General features: G+C 46.9%; 1 protein-coding gene across 2 annotated transcripts in view; it reads left to right on the top strand.

The window, feature by feature from the left end:
• The first annotated feature begins 4,054 nt into the window (after positions 1–4,054).
• CASS4 (Cas scaffold protein family member 4) overlaps positions 4,055–19,453 on the top strand; it is a 37,641-nt gene continuing 22,242 nt past the window's right edge. Inside the window, exon 1 of one of the 2 annotated variants that reach the window (XM_053199793.1) lies at positions 4,055–5,424. In XM_053199793.1, the coding sequence (XP_053055768.1) occupies positions 5,389–5,424 (36 nt within the window). In that variant the 5' untranslated portion in view covers positions 4,055–5,388. The remainder of the gene's footprint in view (positions 5,425–19,453) is intronic. The other variant, XM_015066947.3, reaches the window with a different exon arrangement.

Genomic DNA, 19,453 nt, shown 5'->3' with positions numbered 1-19,453 from the left:
TAGAAAGAAAGGTACCCAGAACCCAGAACCCAAAAGGTACCCCCTACCCTCCAAAGGGTGAACTTGCCAAAAGCCCTGCCTCCAGGAAAGAGGACATCTGCCTGCCTGGATGCTGGCTCAGGTTTGTGGGGCAGATCGTAACGAGAATCCCATCTATAAACTATTTGTCCAAGTAAGGTGGGAACGACTCACACTACCTATGTGGCTTGGAGAAAAGCAAGCTGAGAATTTAAAGCAACTCCCATTGACGGTGGCCAAAGACACCTGACAGAAGCCAGCACAAATTAAGGAAGAACACCTCTTTCCCCCAGGCCTCCGTTCTCTCAGGTACAGATCTAAGAATCGGGTTCATAATCCAGTATGTGAGGAAACAGCCGCCATGATGAGAACCAGAAACTAGAGTCGCACTTGGAGACTTGGAATTCTCAGACGCACGATACGTGTGTCCAATATGAAGACCTCAAACAGGACCCAGGACAGAGACTAGGAAGTGACCCGGTGGATTGAAACAACAACAAAACCTTTGGGAAAATGGTCATTTCTATAGCGTTCATTCTTCATGCCTTTGGCCTTTTTTGGGCGCTTTTCTCCACCTTCCAACTCACTTGGTGGGCATTCTAATCTGTGAAGCCTCTTTCCCACTCACCCTTTGGTGAATTTACTCTTCACATTCTGGCTGCTCACCCCACCATGAGGCCTTATCCTGGGGCACCATTTTCTGCCCTGGGTTTTCCGGTGCTCCCTGTTAGCACCCGGCCTTCCCCCCAGCGGCACCTCGACACCTGCAACGTTTCCTTTGCGTCCTGTTTCTCAAGTCTTGCTCTGGTTCCTTTTCCCTCTCAACCTAGGGGTCAAAATTTAGGTTTTTTGGGGTTTTTTTTTTTTATTTTTTTTAATGTTTGTTTATTATTGAGAGAGAGAGAGCATGAACATGGGAGGTGCAGAGAGAGGAAGAGACACAGAATCCGAAGCAGGCTCCAGGCTCTGAGCTGTCAGCACAGAGCCCGATGTGGGGCTCAAACTCACAAACCGCGAGACCATGACCTGAGCCGAAGTCGGACGCCCAACCGACTGAGCCACCCAGATGCCCCTCAAAATTTAGGTTATTAAACTGAGTCAGCACTGACAATTACTGGAGCTGTAGAATCCCAGCCTTCCCTGTTTTATCTGTACGTTAGGGAATTTAGCTGAATTTGGTGACGATGAAATTCTACTTTGACGAAAAGAGCTGTATTAGAGGTATCTTCATGAGGTTACAACTTACTGGATTATCAGATGATTTTAAAGCCGTGCAGTCTGACATTTCCTGCCAAGCCTTTAATGATCTGGATATTCTTCACCTGGTGTCCAGCTGCACTTTAAAAAGTAAGGTATTGGGGTGCCTGGGTGGCTCGGTTAAGCATCAGACTCTTGATTGGGGTTCAGGTCGTGATCTCGCAGTTCATGGGATCAAGCTCCGTGTCGGGCTCCACGCTGACAGTGCAGAGCCTGCTTGGGATTCTCCCTCTCCGTCTCTCTCTGTCCCTCCCCCACCCTCAAAATAGATAAACATTAAAAAAAAAAAAAAAAAAAGCCAGGTACTGAGTGCCTAGCATTCAAAGACTACCATCAAGGAGCTTGATAGCTAAAGGTTCATGTGAAAACAGTATAAGGCATACCAAACAACAGTCCATGTACAAAAGCAGTCTTCCTTCCTGCGCATTTATTAGGAGCTCTAGGAGTGAAGTGATCAGACGCCCTACACTTTGAGGAGAAAATTCATCCAAAATACTGTTCTCAGTAGCATTTGTTAAGGGGGAAAAAATTACCTCATTAGAGTCTCTCGTACTTGGTTCCCTTGAACTCTCTAGTTGTTTCAACCTTCAGTCAGTGGGATATTATGAAAGCCACCCAATTTCCCATAATAGTGAAATCTTGCAACGTTTGTGCACAGAAGGATGCATTTGCCTTAAGTAAATACGAACGTCTAAGTGCTTTCATTCAGAAAAATGACAGGACAAAACACCAAACTGAGAAGCCAGGCCCTCATTCACAAAATACTACACTAGGTATCCAGGTAAGAGTGAGTCTGTTTCATTTCAGGATCAAATCTATGGCTTTTGTGTCTTCCTGTTTGTTTGTTTGTTTGTTTGTTTGTTTGTTTTGTTAGAGCAGTGGGGAAGGAGAGAGAGAATTTTTATTTTTTTTATTTTTTATTTTTTTTAGCATTTATTTATTTTCGAGAGACAGAGAGCAAGCAGGGGAGGGGCAAAGAGGGAGGGAGACAGATTCCAAAGCAGGCTCCAGGCTCTGAGCTGTCAGCACAGAGCCCGATGCGGGGCTCAAACTCACGAATCCTGAGATCATGACCTGATCCAAAGGCGGATGCTTGACCGACTGAGCCATCCAGACGCCCCAGAGAGACAGAGAATTTTAAGCAAGCTCCACACCCAGTGTGGTGCCCAACACAGGCTCAGTCTTATGGCCGTGAGATCATGACCTGAGCCAAAACCAAGAGTGGGACGCTCAACCGACTGAGCCACCTGGGTGCCCCTACATTCTGTTTTTTTAATTTAGGTTTTTCCAAAAAGAAGAAGAGGAGGAGGAGGAGGAAGAGGAGGAGGAGGAGGAAATGCAAATCACAGCATTCCAATCTGCATTGGGGACTCCAGTCAGCCCTTCAGTATTGAGAAGAACCACCGTCAGAAGTTTGCCAAGGTGGTGGGAACAGTTCAAACTGGACCAGGTGTGAAGTCTACCTTTTTTCTAAGAGACTTGAGTCTGGATTCTGCCTCAGTCACATCACTGCATGACCTTAAACAAGTTCGTCCATGCTTTTTTGCTTTCTTTCAAATATATGCAAGAATCAATCATCCAGTAAAACAATGGTTGCCAGGTCCCCAGGGTACAGGGGATTGAGGAGTGACCACCAATGGGTATGGGTTTTCTTTCTAGGGCAATGAAATATTCTCAAATTAGAGAATGGTGATGATTGCACAACCTGAATATACTAAAAGACGCTGAATTGTACTCTTTAGAAGGATGAATTTTGTGGTATGTGAATTATATCTTAATAAAGCTTTAATTTTTTAATTCAATGTCAGCAGCACAGTACAATGAGTTTGCATGTAGCTATCACCCAGATTCCCCAATTTGCTACTCATAGCCAATCTTATTTTATCTATACCTCTATCCACTTTCCCCTCTCTTGAGTTATTTTGAAGCAAATCTTGGATTTTTATCCATAAATATCTCCGTATATATCTGTGAAGGATAAGGACTTAAAAATTTTTTTTTAACATTTATTTATTTTTGAGAGAGAGAGAGAGAGAGAGAGAGAGAGAGACAGAGCACGGGCGGGGGAGGGGCAGAGAGAGAGGGAGACACAGAATCAGAAGCAGGCTCCAGGCTCCGAGCTGTCAGCCCAGAGCCCAACGCGGGGCTCGAACCCACAAACCGCGAGATCATGATCTGAGCCAAAGTCGGATGCTCAACTAACTGAGCCACCCAGGCGCCCCTGGGACTTTTTGAAACAGAATCATAACATAATAACATCTAAATATACATGGAAGCACCAAGTTTAGGTTAATAGATTCCCACCCTGGAGACACGAACCTCAGCCTTAGCTCAGTAGTGCCTCCATGTTCCTTACTCAAGATGCTGCCCAGCCCGTGCCCACCAGCACAGAGGTGCAGGTAGGGCCAGAAGAAAGCAGGGGTGAAGAGGCATACCCAAGAAAAATGCCCAGATTCACATTCAACCACATGGAAATCATCTGCCATTTTGTAGAACCTTTGCCTTACAAATATGACTAGGTATATGCATTGCGAGAGTACTGTGTTAACGATTTCTTTGTCTTACCTACAAATAATAAGATAAAGTCCTTCTGCTAGTCCAGGCTGTCTGTCATTCATAACTTCAGCCCTTATGACTCATTACTCTTTCCTCTGAATCTGCTTGCTTTCCTTAAATGGAACTTGCTAATTCCATCTCTCTCTCTCTCTCTTTTTTTTTTTTTTTTTTTTTTTTTTTTTTTTGCATATTCATGGTGTTACAGCTAGGAACACTCTACCCTGATCTGCCCCCACCTCTCACATCTTGCCTTCCCCATGAAGACTTCCCTAAATTACTCCCCATCCTCCTGTCTCTGCCTTCCCCTCCTGGGATCTCCGCCTTGAACTTGTCGCTAAGTCAGTTCATCCTCATTCTGCGGGGTCACTGTTCCCTCCCTGTGATCTGCTCCCATCTGCAACACGTCAGTTACTCGGCCCCGGGAGTTAACTTCCAACAATGATGCCCATTTAAAACATGGATTGTCTCAGCCAGGAATCAGTCGGCCGTGTCCACAAGTAAACCCTTCCTGGTGCTCAGACTCGTGAGGACTGACTGCTCAGCAGTGGGTGCCACGCAGACCAGTCAGTGAGCGCAGCACTTGCAGGAAGGTAGCAATGGGAGACACCACCCGTCGGAGGTGCTACCTGAGGCAGGCTCGGAAGAACGGGTGCCAGTCTGTTTAAATGAAGTAACAACGTGAATGTGCCCCGCAAGGAGTCTGCCTCCCTGTGTATGTCTTCCCTCAACGTTGAGGAGGAATTCAGGGGAAGTAGAAAGCCCGAGCAAGCAGTGTTGAGCTGCACGAATTAGCGGTGTGGCTTCAAGTTCAGACGGTGGGTGGATGAGATTTCAGAGATAATAGAATTGTACTGAGAGGTGCTCAGCACGGCCCTGGTACAGAGTCAGCACCCAGGAGATGTTCACAGTGAAGCTTTGTGAGCAAAGACCAGGAGGTGGGGTGGGTATGGGGTGAGAGCACGGAGGACTGTGCCTCCGAGGAGAGATGTGCTGGGACCAGGTCCTTTAAGGCATTCCCCTTGACCTGTTTTCTCCCGGCTGTTCGCAGGACAAGTTTAGAAAGCAGGAGGAAAGAAACAGCCACCATGGTCACAAATTTGTCCTAGTGGCCTCTCATCAGGAAAACGAGCTTGGTGTGTTGGGTGGGAGTTGTTCACAGTGTTTGTGGGATGAGAATGCAGAGCGTTCCTACACCGAGCTTTGAAAGTAGGAACTTCACCCTACAAAGCAGAAGAGTATTTTTTTTCTTCGTTTGTGGTTTCACATAGCAAATGTGTGACACTCTCTACTTATAGACCAAATGAGATGCCAGGCATCGAAGAGTGAGTGTGGCCTGGATTTCTGGCCCCTCTCCGCCAGCCCTTTCGTTTTACTCTTATCGCGCTTTGCAGAAAGTTTGCCTGCTGGCAGAATCGTGACAATTTCCCGTGTTGTCAGATAGCTCCATAGAATTCAGTTTCTGAGAACCAGCCCAAGGCATGCAGTGACATTGCATAATCCCTCCTCTGAAGCCAGAGATATCAGCCGGAGAGCTCACGGGAGCTGTTTCACACCAGCATGAAGGGAGCAGAGATCATGGATGGCACGCCCAGGGTGAGTGACGGGGGGCCGTTCGGATGGGCAGTTCACGAAACAACCAGTTACGGTTAAGGACAATGACTGACTTTAGTTCCAAGTTTCTAATGAAGTCGAAGGGTGAATACTAGTAACATGTAGGTTGGAGATGGAAAAGCTTACTAGAAGTCTAAGCGTGGAAAAGAGGGGTGCTCCAAAGCCCCTGACCAGTTGGATTCAGAGACGGATGAAAGTTACTTCTCGCAGAAACCAGTTCGTGGGGTTGAGAACACAATCCATCCCGTTGTGTCTGCTCAGCTTCCAAACAGCTTTCCCAGCAAGATGCGGGTCTTGGCCTCAGCTCACCCTGACCTCTCCTCTCTCTGGACCCTGCAAACACTTAGTGTCACTCCCGGGTTGATTCTGTGCTCCTTCCCAAGAGCAGAGTCCAGATCTGGCTTCAGCCTCCCCTGCTGAGTCCACAGGGGGCATTCTGCATGCCATTTCCCGGTAATTTTTGTACTGGTACGTGTGAGTGGGGCTCAGGTCTGTGGCACGAATCAAAAAAGATTCTCTGTCTAGAACGCTGTAATGGCTGCTTAAAAAGAAAAATGGCTCAGACGCAAAGAAAATAAAGCTCAGGGATTATCTTGCTAGGCCTTTTTTAAACCTTCAGTCGTGCAGGAAAGAAAATGAAACAATTACTAAATGGGAAGCTTGTTTATATGAATTAAATATATGCTATTGATTATTAAAGTAATACTAATGTATGTCACTAGTGGAACTTATGGCTGAGTAACCCATGACCGCCTCTCTTGTATGGATCGTGTGTAAATAGCGAAGCTACCCTAGAATTTTGTGCCCACTTTTTTTTTCTTTGAAAAATGTTTAAACCATTGGAAAACTGGCGGGGGGGGGGGGAGAAGTAATTCAGTAAACCCCTGTATATCCTTCACCAAGATTCACTGATTCCTGGCACTTTGTCACATTTGTCTGCATCTATTTGTGTATATTTACACACATACACACACACACACACACACACACACACACTTTGTTGTTGCTGTTGCTAAGCCATTTGAAAACAAATTGTAGGCATAATGACCCTTCACCCCCCCTCCCAAAACATCAACATGTGTCTCCTAAAAACAAGGACGTTCTACACAACTCCAATATGATCACACACACAAAAATTTAATGTTGAATTAATAATGTCCTTCTAACAATCAGTCCACATAAAGGCAGTAAGTACTTGGGCAAGAGCTCATGTCTTCAAGTCCTAGTCCACAGGCAAACTCAGCAGAGTACCCCTTGGTACGCTTGGGTACCCCTACAGAACGGGCAACGCCCATGTGATATAATACACTTGTTTAAAAGGCTTTATACAAATGGGAGCAGTAACTGATCCATTGTCGAGCTTCTTGCCTTTCACAATTAACAATACGTATTAGAGTTCCATTTGTTTTAGCACAGTTGATCTCCTTGATTATTGTTCATTAATTCTCTTTGATCAAAGGGTCACACGATGCTGTCAGGGGTCATATCACGTAAGTGGTTCTCTGCTTTGGTGCATTTTGCTTTGAAGCACCTTCATGTTCAGCCAAGGGGACCCAGAGCACCTCTCGTACCTTGAAGGTGGCCTGGGGACAGTGGGTGGTGACCAGCGATTGCCCTGTCACACCGTCCCGTGGTGCTGCTGCTTTTTGTCACCCGATGGTTTCATGTCGGTAGAGCATTCACCTTTGTGTAGTCTTCTGCTTTTCACGAGGTTTTCCTTAATGTCTTATAAAACCAAGAGAAAACGGAAAAATAAACACGCTGATACTAGTGATAAGAAACGCTGGGCTCACGCAGTACAGTTGCAACAGACGTAGAAGTCCTCATGTGTGGCAAAGTGGTCCGTCTAACACCTCATCTGTTGACTTACTGGACTGTAGCTGATTGATTCCCTGTTCACCTCCATTCAAGAAAGTCAAGTCTAAAAGACAGGGTGCATGAGTGATTTTATGACATGTAAATCTTTGTTTGGGATTCTGGGCAGTTTCAAAAAGTGCCTTATTTATGAAAATGGAGTCTGCATGTACTTTAGCGATGCAGTCCCATTTGTTACAAATTGTGTTGACTTCTGAATATGCATGTGTGTGTGCACACGTGTGCAGATGAGTACACACCATTAGAAGTGACGGTGAAATTAGCACCTTTGTTTGGGATTCTGGGCAGTTTCAAAAAGTGCCTTATTTATGAAAATGGAGTCTGCATGTACTTTAGCGATGCAGTCCCATTTGTTACAAATTGTGTTGACTTCTGAATATGCATGTGTGTGTGCACACGTGTGCAGATGAATACACACCATTAGAAGTGACGGTGAAATTAGCACCTTTGTCTCACTGGGGTACATGTCCAGGAACTGAAGGAGAATCACAGAGTCAGATAAGATGGTATTTGTTTTCCTTCGCTTTCTGAGAATTTCTGAAATGGTATTCTATTTTCTTACTTTTTTAATGTTAATTTTGGAAAGAGAGAGAGAGACCGAGCACAAGTGGGGGAGGGGCAGAGAGAGGGAGACAGAGGATCCCGGGTGGTCTCGGCACTGTGACAGAGAGCCTGATGCAGGGCTCAAACTCACCAACCTCAAGATCATGACCTGAGCTGAAGTCAGATGCTTAACCAACTGAGCCGCCCTGAAATTCTATTTTAAACCTACTTTCTGAAAGTATTTTCTCTACAAGCTGCACTTTCTCTCTTTCATAAACATGACGGCGTGCTCACTTGCTTTTCTGAAGGGAGTTTTCAAACAAGTGTCTGTCCCCTCATTACTAAAGGGTGGATGTCCAGAGAATTGATCAAAATAATATTTATGTTTTAAGCACATTTAAATACTCTCAGATATTCTTAACAGTTCAGATTCAGCCTCGATTAAAGAGCAAACACCCTCTGGCTGTCTTACATCCCAATCCTGGGGGTAGTGGTCGTAGAGCCCCTCAAGGAGGGTCGCGGTAAAGACTTAGAGGTAAAGGCGCCAAAATTCTTAGACTCTGACAGACCCAACGGCGATGTGTCTCCCAGGGGCGCAGGCTGCACTTACTTCAGGGCTTCTGGGCAAGAGCGCTCAGGACCTCGGGACCTTGTTTGTGGGTGGGGAGCAATCACAGGTTCTCCTTGTGCCTTTAGCACCTCTGAATGGGAAGTAAGACATTTTAACTCTGTCTTTGTGGAAGAAGGGCAAGTGGGAATGTAGGTGGAGAACTTACCATGGCCACGAGGCATGACTGACCCCCTCCCCACAGCCCCCCACCACACTGCCCGCCCCTTCCCCTGCCTGGGAACATTCATGTAGGGGGGTTGGGTCCCGTGGGTCCTCCCCACCAGCATCTTCCACACTCACTCACTTGCTCACTCACACGCTTGCTCAAGGCCTTTCTGGACCGCCCATCCAATCGCCTCCCACACCTTCCCTGGTCTTTCTCATTCTCCGCCTCGTCTTCATTTATCAACATCTGAAATCATCTTTCTCAATCGTTTGTCCCTTTTATCATCATGTGTCTTCCCCTCTGGAGAGTCAGCTCCTCCAGGGACAGAGCTGGGCTTTCTTATTCAGGGCTGCGTCTCCAGTGCCATGGCAGTGCCTGCACTTAGTAGGTGCCCAATAAACACCTGGAGTGTGTGTGAATGAATGGGAGGTTACAGAGAGTGCAGATGGAGCTCTTGTGACATCGCCCTGCCCTGCCACAAGGTCAGACACGGCACTTCCTAGTCGTCACACCCCTGGGAACCGAGGCTGCCCGGCTCTAAGCTCCCTAACCCCTACCTGGCCCCGACCCGAGCCACTCAGCCTAGATTCTCGGGAACTGGCCCCCTTCCAGCTCCCATGGTCAGATGTTGCCTTAGATCTAAACCTTCGCAGCTGAGGTCAAGGTCACAAGGACCCGTGGCCTCCCTCCGACCGTGTGCAGCAATTCCATTGCTTCACCTGCCCCACAAAACAAAAGAGCCCAGACACCACAGCCAGCTTGAAAACACAATTCACTGCTCATTGTTTAGCCATCCATCCGGCATGCAGTTATTGGGCCCTGGGGTTCAGATGATCAACACATTGCTGATATTTTAGTGGAGTCAGAAAGTTAGTAAATGAGTAAATGGACACCATGATTTCAGATGGTGATGACTGCCATGAAGAAAAATAAAACAAGGTGATCTGATAGAGGTGATGGACAGAAAGGGCCTCTCTGGAGTCCTGAATGATGACAGAAGCATTCAGGGCAGAAGAAACAGCAAATGCAAAGGCCCTGTGACAGGAATGAATTCAGCATTGTGCAGTATCCACAGAAAGGCCAGTGTTGTTGGAGCAGAAGGACCAAGGGAAAGAGTGGGCAGAAATGAGATCAACGGGGTAAGCAGGATCCCATTCACATAGGACCTTGTCAGTCCTGTAAGAAGTTCGAACTGCATTCTAACTGCAAAGGAAGCCACTGGCCTATTTAAAGCAGGAGATGACATGGTCCGGTTTATGTTTTAAGAGATCATTCTGGCTGCTACGCAACAAAGGGAATGTTGGCAGGGAAGAGCAGAAGGAGGGGGATAAATCAGGGGACCAGGGTGGTGGCCTCTCTTTCCATTTCATTTATTTATTAAAAAAAATTTTTTTTAACATTTATTTATCTTTGAGAGAGAGAGAGAGGCAGAGCATGAGCAGGGGAGGGGGAGAGAGAGAGATGGAATCTGAAGCCGGCTCCAGGCTCTGAGCTGTCAGCACAGATCCCGACCTGGGGCTCGAACTCACAAACCGCGAGATCGTGACCTGAGCCAAAGTTGGATGCTCAACCAACTGAGCCACCCAGGCGTCCCCCCCTTTTATTTTTTAATTTATTTTTTAACACTTATTTAACTCTTAACATTTTAGATGCCACCTTGGTGTTCTCAATGCACACGGATGAGAATCACTTGCCCTGCCTTTCAAAAAAAAAAAAAAAAAAAAAAACAAAGAGAGAGAAACTTTTGACATTTGAAACTGGCAGGAGATGTAAACAGAAAGAATAGTAAATAAAGGTGTAAATGGTTTTATTGAACTACATGTGCTATACACACACCTTTTTCTTTTTTTGGAAACTGACGTTTGTTTTCTACCAACCCTATTTCCATTTTCTGTTGAGATAATATACCTTTCGTTCATCCAACAAATATCGAGTGCCCGCTTTGCGCCAGGCACCATTCTAAATGCCACAAAGAACACAAATGTCTATGTCCCTTTCTCAACAAAATAAACTGTCATTTCAGTTAATAAAAATGTAATAGAAAATAGAATACATAATATAACATGTAATATAAAAATAGAACAGAATATAATAACACTATATTATCACTCCTGCTTAAAAACTTTTATTCTCTTAATGTTTTATTTGCTATAGAGCTCACTACTGAAAAAAAAAATAAGAACTAAACAGGATACCATCACGATCCCAGAATTTACCAGACTATTCGAAGGAAAGTGGCCTACATGGTAATCGAATGGGGAAGCAGCCGTAGAAACAGAACATGGTCATTTTGGAAATAGAATGACTAAGGGAGGAAATGACAAGTTCTTGGAGAGGAAATAACTTCAAAGGAGGAAGGTGGGGGGCTGGTAGAAAATATGCCGTACAAGTGATATTCGACTGCCCCAGCGTGAGCTGTGAAAAAGGGGAAATAAATAGTTTAGGGACCATTTCCAGACGTATGCTCATAAGCCATCTGTGTATTCGATTGGAGGACCCTGTGTCCACACCATGAGGACAGAGCCAGTGGCAAGAAGGCCATATGTCCCGCACCTGCAACAGCAGCTCGGCTTATGAATTACTGAACACACAGAATTGTTCTTTTCTTCCTTTAAAGTGTTGCTTCTCCTGAGAATCAAGAGCAGCTTCTGTGATGCACCTATCACAGGCAGTCTGTCATTTGGGGAGAAGAGCAAACAAGGAATGAGATGAGAAAGCAGTAGGGGCCTTCCTCCCTTGGAGACGTTTGCCCTCTGGTTAACGAAAAGTCCAAAGGGCTTTGTGGGATGTTCCCTCCGCTCCAGAATTTCAACTCGCTCCGAGGTCGAAAGAACGCGAGAGTCAGTTACAGATGGCGAGTACTTGAAGTTGCTTTTTTCCTACGCGGATGTTGCCCAGAGTGAGGAGGTCAACAAGCACTGTGAGATCAAGGGCCAGTTACACACACCTGTCTCTAACGTTCTGCGTAGTCTCCTGAGTAAGACTTTTTTTTAATTAAAAAACTTTTTTTTAATTTTTTAAATGTGTATTTATTTTCGAGACAGAGAGAGAGAGAGAGAGAGAGAGAGAGCAGGAGTGGTGGAGAGGCAGAGAGAGGGGGAGACACAGAATCCAAAGCAGGCTCCAGGCTCTGAGCTGTCAGCACAGAGCTCTACCCGGGGCTCAAACTCATGAACTGTGAGATTATGCCCTGAGCTGAAACCAAGAGTGGGACACTGAACCCACTGAGCCACCCAGGTGCCCCTAGATAATGCATTTTAATGTGCATCAGAAAAAACTAAGAGGGGCGCCTGGGTGGCTCAGTCGGTTAAGCACCTGACTTTGGCTCAGGTCTGGATCTCACGGTTCGTGGGTTCAAGCTCCGCATCAGGCTCTGTGCTGACAGCTCAGAGCCTGGAACCTGCTTCAGATTCTGTCTCCCCCTCTCTCCCTCTGCCCCTGCCCTGCTCATGCTCTGTCTCTCTCTGACTCAAAAATAAAGAAACATTTTCAAAAATTAAAAAAGAAAAACTAAGACTAGTTCATTGAACGTAATTCTATAGGTAATATTGCTTAGGGAGAGTTGTTTTTAATCGGCTTGATTTAACACGTGACTTGAGTAAAAATCCGTACTGGTGGCCCATGGAAATGACGTGCTGTGAACAGGCGCGAGGCCGAAGGAGTGCAGCCTTAGACGAAGCTTCCTCCTCATCCGAGGTCGTACAGTCGCTGGGGACCAATCGAACAGCACAAAACACCTTTTGTATCTCCCCTGCCTTTCCTCTTCATTTCCCTCCAAAAAAAGAGAGAAAGGAGGAGTAGAGGAAAGGAAGCTAAGAAGGAAAGGAACCTACCTGTGATGTTCTTGCCCCCGCCCTCCTTCCTGGGGTGAGAGAGAAGTATAAGGAAAGAAATCATGCAGGGGGCGAGGTGTTGCAGCCACTCGGGAATGCTGCACGGCCACCCCGCTTTCAGGTGAGGTTAGGGAGGCCCCGAGAAGTTCCTAGTTTCTCACTCTTCTCCATCGAGGAGCTTCTCACAAGCTGGGACTGAGCCTCAACCACTCCCAGAAGCTGCTTCCAACTTCTCCTTTTTCCCAACTAGGTATTGTAAACAATAAGTCAGGGACGTGGCTGGTCAGGAGCGAGCTTGGAGGTGGTGGAGGGGACACGTCCAGGAATACAGATGCCGGATCTCCAGGGCACAACCAGCTGTAGAACGCAGTTTGGTACAACATGCATCTGTCTTGGGCCAGATCTCAATTACTACAAGGCTTGGTTGATCAAATGTTGCAGCATTTCAATCCTGAGCTTGGATCGAGGGAACCTCGCGCACCGCTCTCCCCAGCACACGTTATCAAGCATACAGTAGGTGCTTAATAAAGAATCGTCTGGGCGCCTGGGTGGTTCAGTCGGTTGAGTGTCCAACTCTTTTTTTTTTTTTTAAGTTTATTTATTTATTTTGAGAGAGAGGGGGAGAGAGCGTGAGCCGAGGAGGGGCAGAGACATAGGGAGAGATTAAGAATCCATAGGGAGAGAATTAAGTTGAGCGTCCGACTTCATCTCAGGTCACAATCTCACGGTCCGTGAGTTCGAGCCCCGCGTTGGGCTCTGTGCTGCCAGCTCAGAGCCTGGAGCCTGCTTCGGATTCTGTTTCTCCCTCTTTCTCTCTGCTCCTCCCGCGCTCACACTCTGTATCTCTCTCTCTCTCTCTCTCTCAAAAATAAACATTAAAAACAAAACAAAAAAAAGAATCCCAGGCAGGCTCCGATGCAGGGCTCGATCTCACAAACTGCAAGACCATGACCCGAGCTGAAATCAAAATCCAGATGCTTAACTGACCGAGCCACCCAGGCACCCTCCAACTCTTGATTTTGACTCAGGTCATGATCTCATGGTCATGAGATCGAGCCCCACATCAGGCTCTGAGCTGAGTGTGGAGCCTGCTTGAGATTCTCTTTCTGTCTCTCTCTCCCTCTGCCCCTTTCTTCAGCTCGCATGGCCTCTCTCTCTCTAAAATAAAGTAAAATATATCTTAAAAAATAATGATAATTGTCAAATTAATAAAGCACTAACAGTGAGTTCTAACAAGGTTCCCATGAATAGGGGAAGTTGACTCAAACATGTTGATCTGGCCAAGACCCAAACCTATTGGAAAACCACGGTATTCAGACATCAGGGAAGAAAACATTTCACTTCCACCGAGTGGCTTTGGAATTTTTTTCTGGCCACAATCGCTTCCTCAAAGTCTCATTATTGGGCGATGTACGGAAGTCCTGTGATGAGTGGCTTCTTCATCTGAACCATCAGGAAGAATTCGAAGCTGGAGGGGTCAGAGTTCGATGCGTCTACAGAGAAATCGCTTATACCTTTGTGCTTGTTCACAGACACCGCCGTCATCCCTGGCCACCGGGCCATTTTCATGGGCGTTAGGAAGACAAGGAATCATTCTTTAAGTTTTTCTTTTTCGCTCGTATATCTTCTCATGTCCAAGTTCACCAGGGTTATTCCCTTCTTTGTCCCCGGTGCCTATAGATACACCCACCATAGTGGCTATTTGCACCCAGAGGATGGGAGGGAACCAGGGAGCAGATCAAGGGAATTCGTTGGGTGGCCGGCCCCATCCGCACCCAGGGCTGTCGGGTCCAGCCCAGATCTGCTCGCAGGAACAGCTGTGAAAAGAGCACTATTCACGCCCAAGTGTTTTAGACCCACACCTGTCGGCACTCCGGCACAAACTGCTACAGAAGACCCCCCCCTTCCCAAGCGGCTTCTGCCGGTGTTTTCCAGGACACAGAATGGTCACCTTTAAACACAATCTCCTTAAAGGATCAAGATGAGAGTGAATGTGAGTATCTGAGTTTCTTTCTGCTGGCCTCCATTTCTTTGCAACTCTAACCATGCGAAGGGGGCCGTGACGTGTTATTTCAAATGTTCCCCCCAAGTTAGGGAAGCCCGGAAGGACGGTCCTCCGATAGTTGTCGCACCGGTGGGAGTAACTGAAAGGTGCTCTGTGTCCCGTGTTTTGAAACCAAAAAGAGAGAATTTACATTTTGTTTAAAAAGCTGTATTCTGCTCGGTTAATTTTTTTAAGCTTCCGTGTTCCTCTAAATATAAAGGTAATTGGGGGGGGGAGGGGAGAAGCACGTTTCGGTATCTCGCGTGCAGTTAAATGACCTTGGATCCCTTTCTCCACATCCTGGAACCTCTTCATTCGAGAACTTGTCCACTTGTACAGAGGGGTTGCTGGGGCCGAAGCTCGCTGATTTCCCTGGCCTCCCCGGCAGACAACAGCAGCTTCTCCTCAGCCTTCTCTCCTTTACCCACTTGGCTAAGTCTTTAAAAACCAGCTCCAAGAGAATCAACCTTTCCTTATGTCGCAGGATGATGCAAGAAATCACTCAGCTGTCACTTCATTAAAAAAAACAAGCAAACAAAAAAAGCCCGAATATTTCCGAGACCGGAATGCGGATGACTGAACCAGAGCTGTCTTGGGCTCTACGATACCACAAATGAATTCTCTCACTACATTAGGCATGACAAGTGGAAGGATATTATTAACTGGGCGCCGTTGCAAATCTCAGGGCAAGTTCTGATTACGAAATGCACCATTTTGCTATCTTCTGTGACTCTTAGTTCCCTAAACCTGGCGGAACTGTACTTGGAAACGTAAACGTTGCTGTGGAAACCTATTGAAATCCACGAGGGAAGACAAAAGTTGAGGCAACAGCCTCTTTCTCGGACAATTGTTTCAAAGAGGGATTCTTTTTTTTTTTTTTTTTTAAGTTCATTTATTTATTTTGAGAGGGGGAGAGAGAGAGCACAAGCAGGGGAGGGGCAGAGAGAGAGGGCAGGGGGGAGAGAGAATCCCAAGCAGGCTCTTGGTTTACAAAATTCTAACTGTACCGAGGGGCGTGGGTTGCAAGCATGTTTTCCTTTAATCCCAAACCTCTATAATTTCCTGGGCTCTGGTTCCTCCGGCCAGAGGGAAAGCCCCAACCAACAATTTATGGCATCTTCCAGAAAGATGCTATCCTCATAACAGCATAAATGGGGACATACCATATGCACAGTTGGTCATCCTGATTAAATTAATACTGCATTTTGGAGATTGTTCCATTTCAACTCACATACACTCTACCTCATTATTTTTAATAGCCGTAGAGTATTCCATTATAAAAGTATATCATTATGTACCAGTAATGACAGTCAAGCTATTTCCTAAATTTTTTTTTAAGTTTATTTATTTATCTTGACAGACGGAGGGTGAGCAGGGGACGGGCAGAGAGAGAGAGAGAGGGAGAAAGAGAATCCCAAGCAGGCTTCATGCTGACATGACGTGGGGCTCGATCCCATGAACCGTGAGATCATGACCTGAGTGGAAATCGAGTCGGACGCTTAACCGACTCAGCCACCCAGGTGCCCCTAAGCTAGTTTCTGAATTCTTAGGGCAGGATCTAATTCTGATAAATGGCCACACAACTTACACAACTGAGTTAAAATGTAGTTATCAGCTTACCATTCATCTCCCTGGGGCACACTCTGTCATTCGCTGCTCTGTGAAAATGCACATGCCAACTGGTGGAGTCGGTACCAAGCTCTGCAATTTGTGGGCCAAAAAGGCAGACTCCCGGGTCAAAACTGCCTGTGTTCCATTCTTGGTTCTGTTCCTTGCCCTCTGAGCAACCTTACGCTACTCAATCACCCTCTCTGTGCCTTAGTTTTCCCATCTCTCCAACACTAATCGTGGTAACTGCTTCATGGGACGGTGACTATCAAGGGAGATCATCAAGGCTAATTTCTTACCGCAGCGCCTGGCGCAGATGTTGAAAAAGTGTCGGCTACCCCATCTATGAGCCATTGGCTAAGTCGTAAACTATGACAGTAACAAGATGCCTGACTCAATATGCGTCCAGAAGATTAAAGGGGAGGGGGCGCCTGGGTGGCTCGGTCGGTTTAGCAGTTAAGCATCCGACTTGGACCCAGGTCATGATCTCGCGGTCCTCAAGTTCAGGCCCCGGGTCGGGCTCTGTGCTGACAGCCCAGAACCTGTAGTCTGTTTCGGATTCTGTGTCTTCCTCTCTCTCTGCCTCTCCCCTGCTCGCACTCTGTCTCCTTCGAAAATAAATAAACATTAAAAAAGAAGAAGAAGATTGAAGGGGATTGTTTTCTTTGATCAATTACAGGAAATTACTATTAGCTGACACGCCATGTGTAAGAAGAAGGCTGCATTGTTGTGTAGGGTTTGCAAACTGGGAATCCTTTCCAGACCATCTCTGCTGTAACTCCTTACAGCCTGTCTACCCTCTCTCTTTCCAGAGGTTACCTCACAGAATGCTGTCGCCCATCAACACCTCTCACAGGAGTATCACGAAGATACTTTGTTTCTTCCTCAGGATTGTCCTTCTTCCTCTGTCTTTCTTCCCTTTTTGGAGGGTGTGGGTGGGAAAATGGAGGTGGTAAGGGGATTTTGCTTACGCTCTTGGAAACTTTTTTTTTTTTTTTAACATAAGAGCTTTTAAAAATGATGGAAAATAAACAGGCACAAACCAACCCACAGCCCCGGTTCTCTCTGCTTTGATCTCTCCAAGCCTGTCTGTGTAGTTACATAGTGTGAAACACTTCCATTTCATCCAAGGAGAGACGGTTGTCTCTAACAAGGATCAAAGCGCTTTGCTCTGCTCTGGGTCTACGTCTGAGTTTCCGAGTCTGGGCTCAGCTGCACTGTAAAGATATACAAGAGAAACTTTCACTGATGTGAAAGTCAAAGCTCCCACATCCAGGGAAAGCCTTTGTGAACTTTAGGGATTCATACTTTCCATATGTCAAAAGCTTTGAAATATATACACTGTATGCTTTTTTAAAGAGATTGTGGTTTATGTGTTGCTATGCTCTCGGGATCCTCAGAGGGGAAGTAGGAACAATTCTGCCACCTTCTCCTAAAGAATTCTTGGAAACAAGTCACAGAACCTATGAGACAGAAGCTAAAATGCTAAATGTGGACATTTTTCAAAGAAGGATTTTAGTAGAAGACAGGTGCCCATCTTACGAGCAATGAGGTTCTATGACATTGTAAGAGCAGGGGTCCAACTGTCACTCGCTGCTCAGGGTTCCTGCCTCATGTACCGTCTCTATCGTTGTGTGGGGCACTCACTTATTTATTGCTTCCTGCTGTGAGCTGGTGACCTTGTGGTATGATTTATGTTCCCAAGGGAATGATGATATGCCGGCTACTTTGAAAGAAACCATCTCGGGGTCTCTTGTATCCCCGGCTGCGAACTTTTTAATTTTAGGAATACAGGAGTCCAGAGGGTGGGGATAGCGCTTGTATCAGCTGTGATGCTGATCTGACCCTTGTGAGGGGGGTGGGGAGGAGGAGGCAAGCAGGAAAGGGCAGAGAGACAGAGTCTCAAGTTGCGAGCAGGTGGCTGTTAGTCTTGGCTATAACATAACCGGGCAGGGTGGGGGGCAGGGGTGATTCAGGGCAGATCACCTGTTAAGAGGAGCCCTGCGTTGAGTCAAAATGCTCTAGCCTCCTGCCCATTAACTTTGGCTTCGCAAAGGAAAACAGTGTGGGGCCTCTAAGACCCCAGCAGCGGGCTGGACTCAGCCCCAGAGCGTGTCATGTGGCCCAAGAAGTTATATTCTCAAATCTGTGTGAGCGTGCCAGTCTCCAGCATTCAGCCTGCCTCACTCACACCCACTCCTGCGATCACGCGAGCCTGCTGCAGCCTAGGGATGTCTTTCAAGCATCTTCTTCTGAAAGTACATGCATGTAGACTTTAGCGGATCAGAGCAAGAGGTTGACTTGGATTTGGAGAGGCCATTCGGGCTCAGGAGTCAGGCACACTTGAGTTTGACTCCCCTCTGCCACCGCGGGCTGCTGGGTGACCTGAGGCAGGTCATGTGATCTCTCCCGGTCTCAGGCACACGCCGCTCTGAAATGAGGTAAACCCGAAGACAGCATCTCCCAGGGTCCCCCATCCTGCCCTAGCGCTCTGAGTTTCTGCCGCTTCGCTCTTCCAAGCGAACTAAAGAAAATAAAAATGGAGAGCAGAGCAGAAAGGCAAGCCGGGCTCTTGCAGGGTCTCAAGCTGTGTCCGCCTTCCTGGTCCAGAGAGTGATGAGCGGTGAAGAAGCATAGAAATGAAGCTTCAGCAGGTGACATCTCTGTAGGCTCGTCTCAACCGGTTCCGCTTAGACTGGTTGCTGCTGCTGCTGCCTCTCTATGCCTCTGCAGAAGACAGAAAGTACAAGCACCAACTGTCTCCATCTGCTTCTTATTTTCCCCGGCCCATTCTGCGTCCCTCCTCCCTTCTCCGGCACTTGTGATCCTGCCCTGTTTTCAAGACTCGCCTCAAAGACCGCCTGCCATCCTTCACGACCTCCTCCCTACAGCTATCCTAAATCCAGCCTGCCCCCCATCTCCCACCTGGACTGGGTGACTGGCTTCGATGAGGCTCCTTGGCCTCCCCGTAGCCCCCCACCAATCCCTTTCACCCAGCTAGCAGATATATAGGCAGCAGCCAATAGGGAATCAAGCCCCACATCCCTTGTTTACTTCTCTCCAGCCAGTTCATCTTTCAGTTCCTCCGGCCCACCACACACACACACACACACACACACACACACACTCCGTCACTCCAGCCCTCACACATTTCTCTTCCCCTGCCTCGATGATCGTCCCCCCGTCGAGATCTGACTAACTCCTACCCACCCCCAGAGCACGCCCCCCTTTCTCCCTACCCCAATAATATTTCTCACCACTTCCTGTATTTTCCATCATTGTCCTTAAGAGAAGTAGAAACCCTATATTGATTTCTGTGAAAATCTGATGGG

The sequence above is a fragment of the Acinonyx jubatus genome, chromosome A3 (assembly GCF_027475565.1).
Source record: "Acinonyx jubatus isolate Ajub_Pintada_27869175 chromosome A3, VMU_Ajub_asm_v1.0, whole genome shotgun sequence".
Lineage (NCBI taxonomy): Eukaryota > Metazoa > Chordata > Mammalia > Carnivora > Felidae > Acinonyx > Acinonyx jubatus.
Note: the sequence above shows the minus strand (reverse complement) of the source record. Positions and strands in the feature narration are given on the sequence as shown.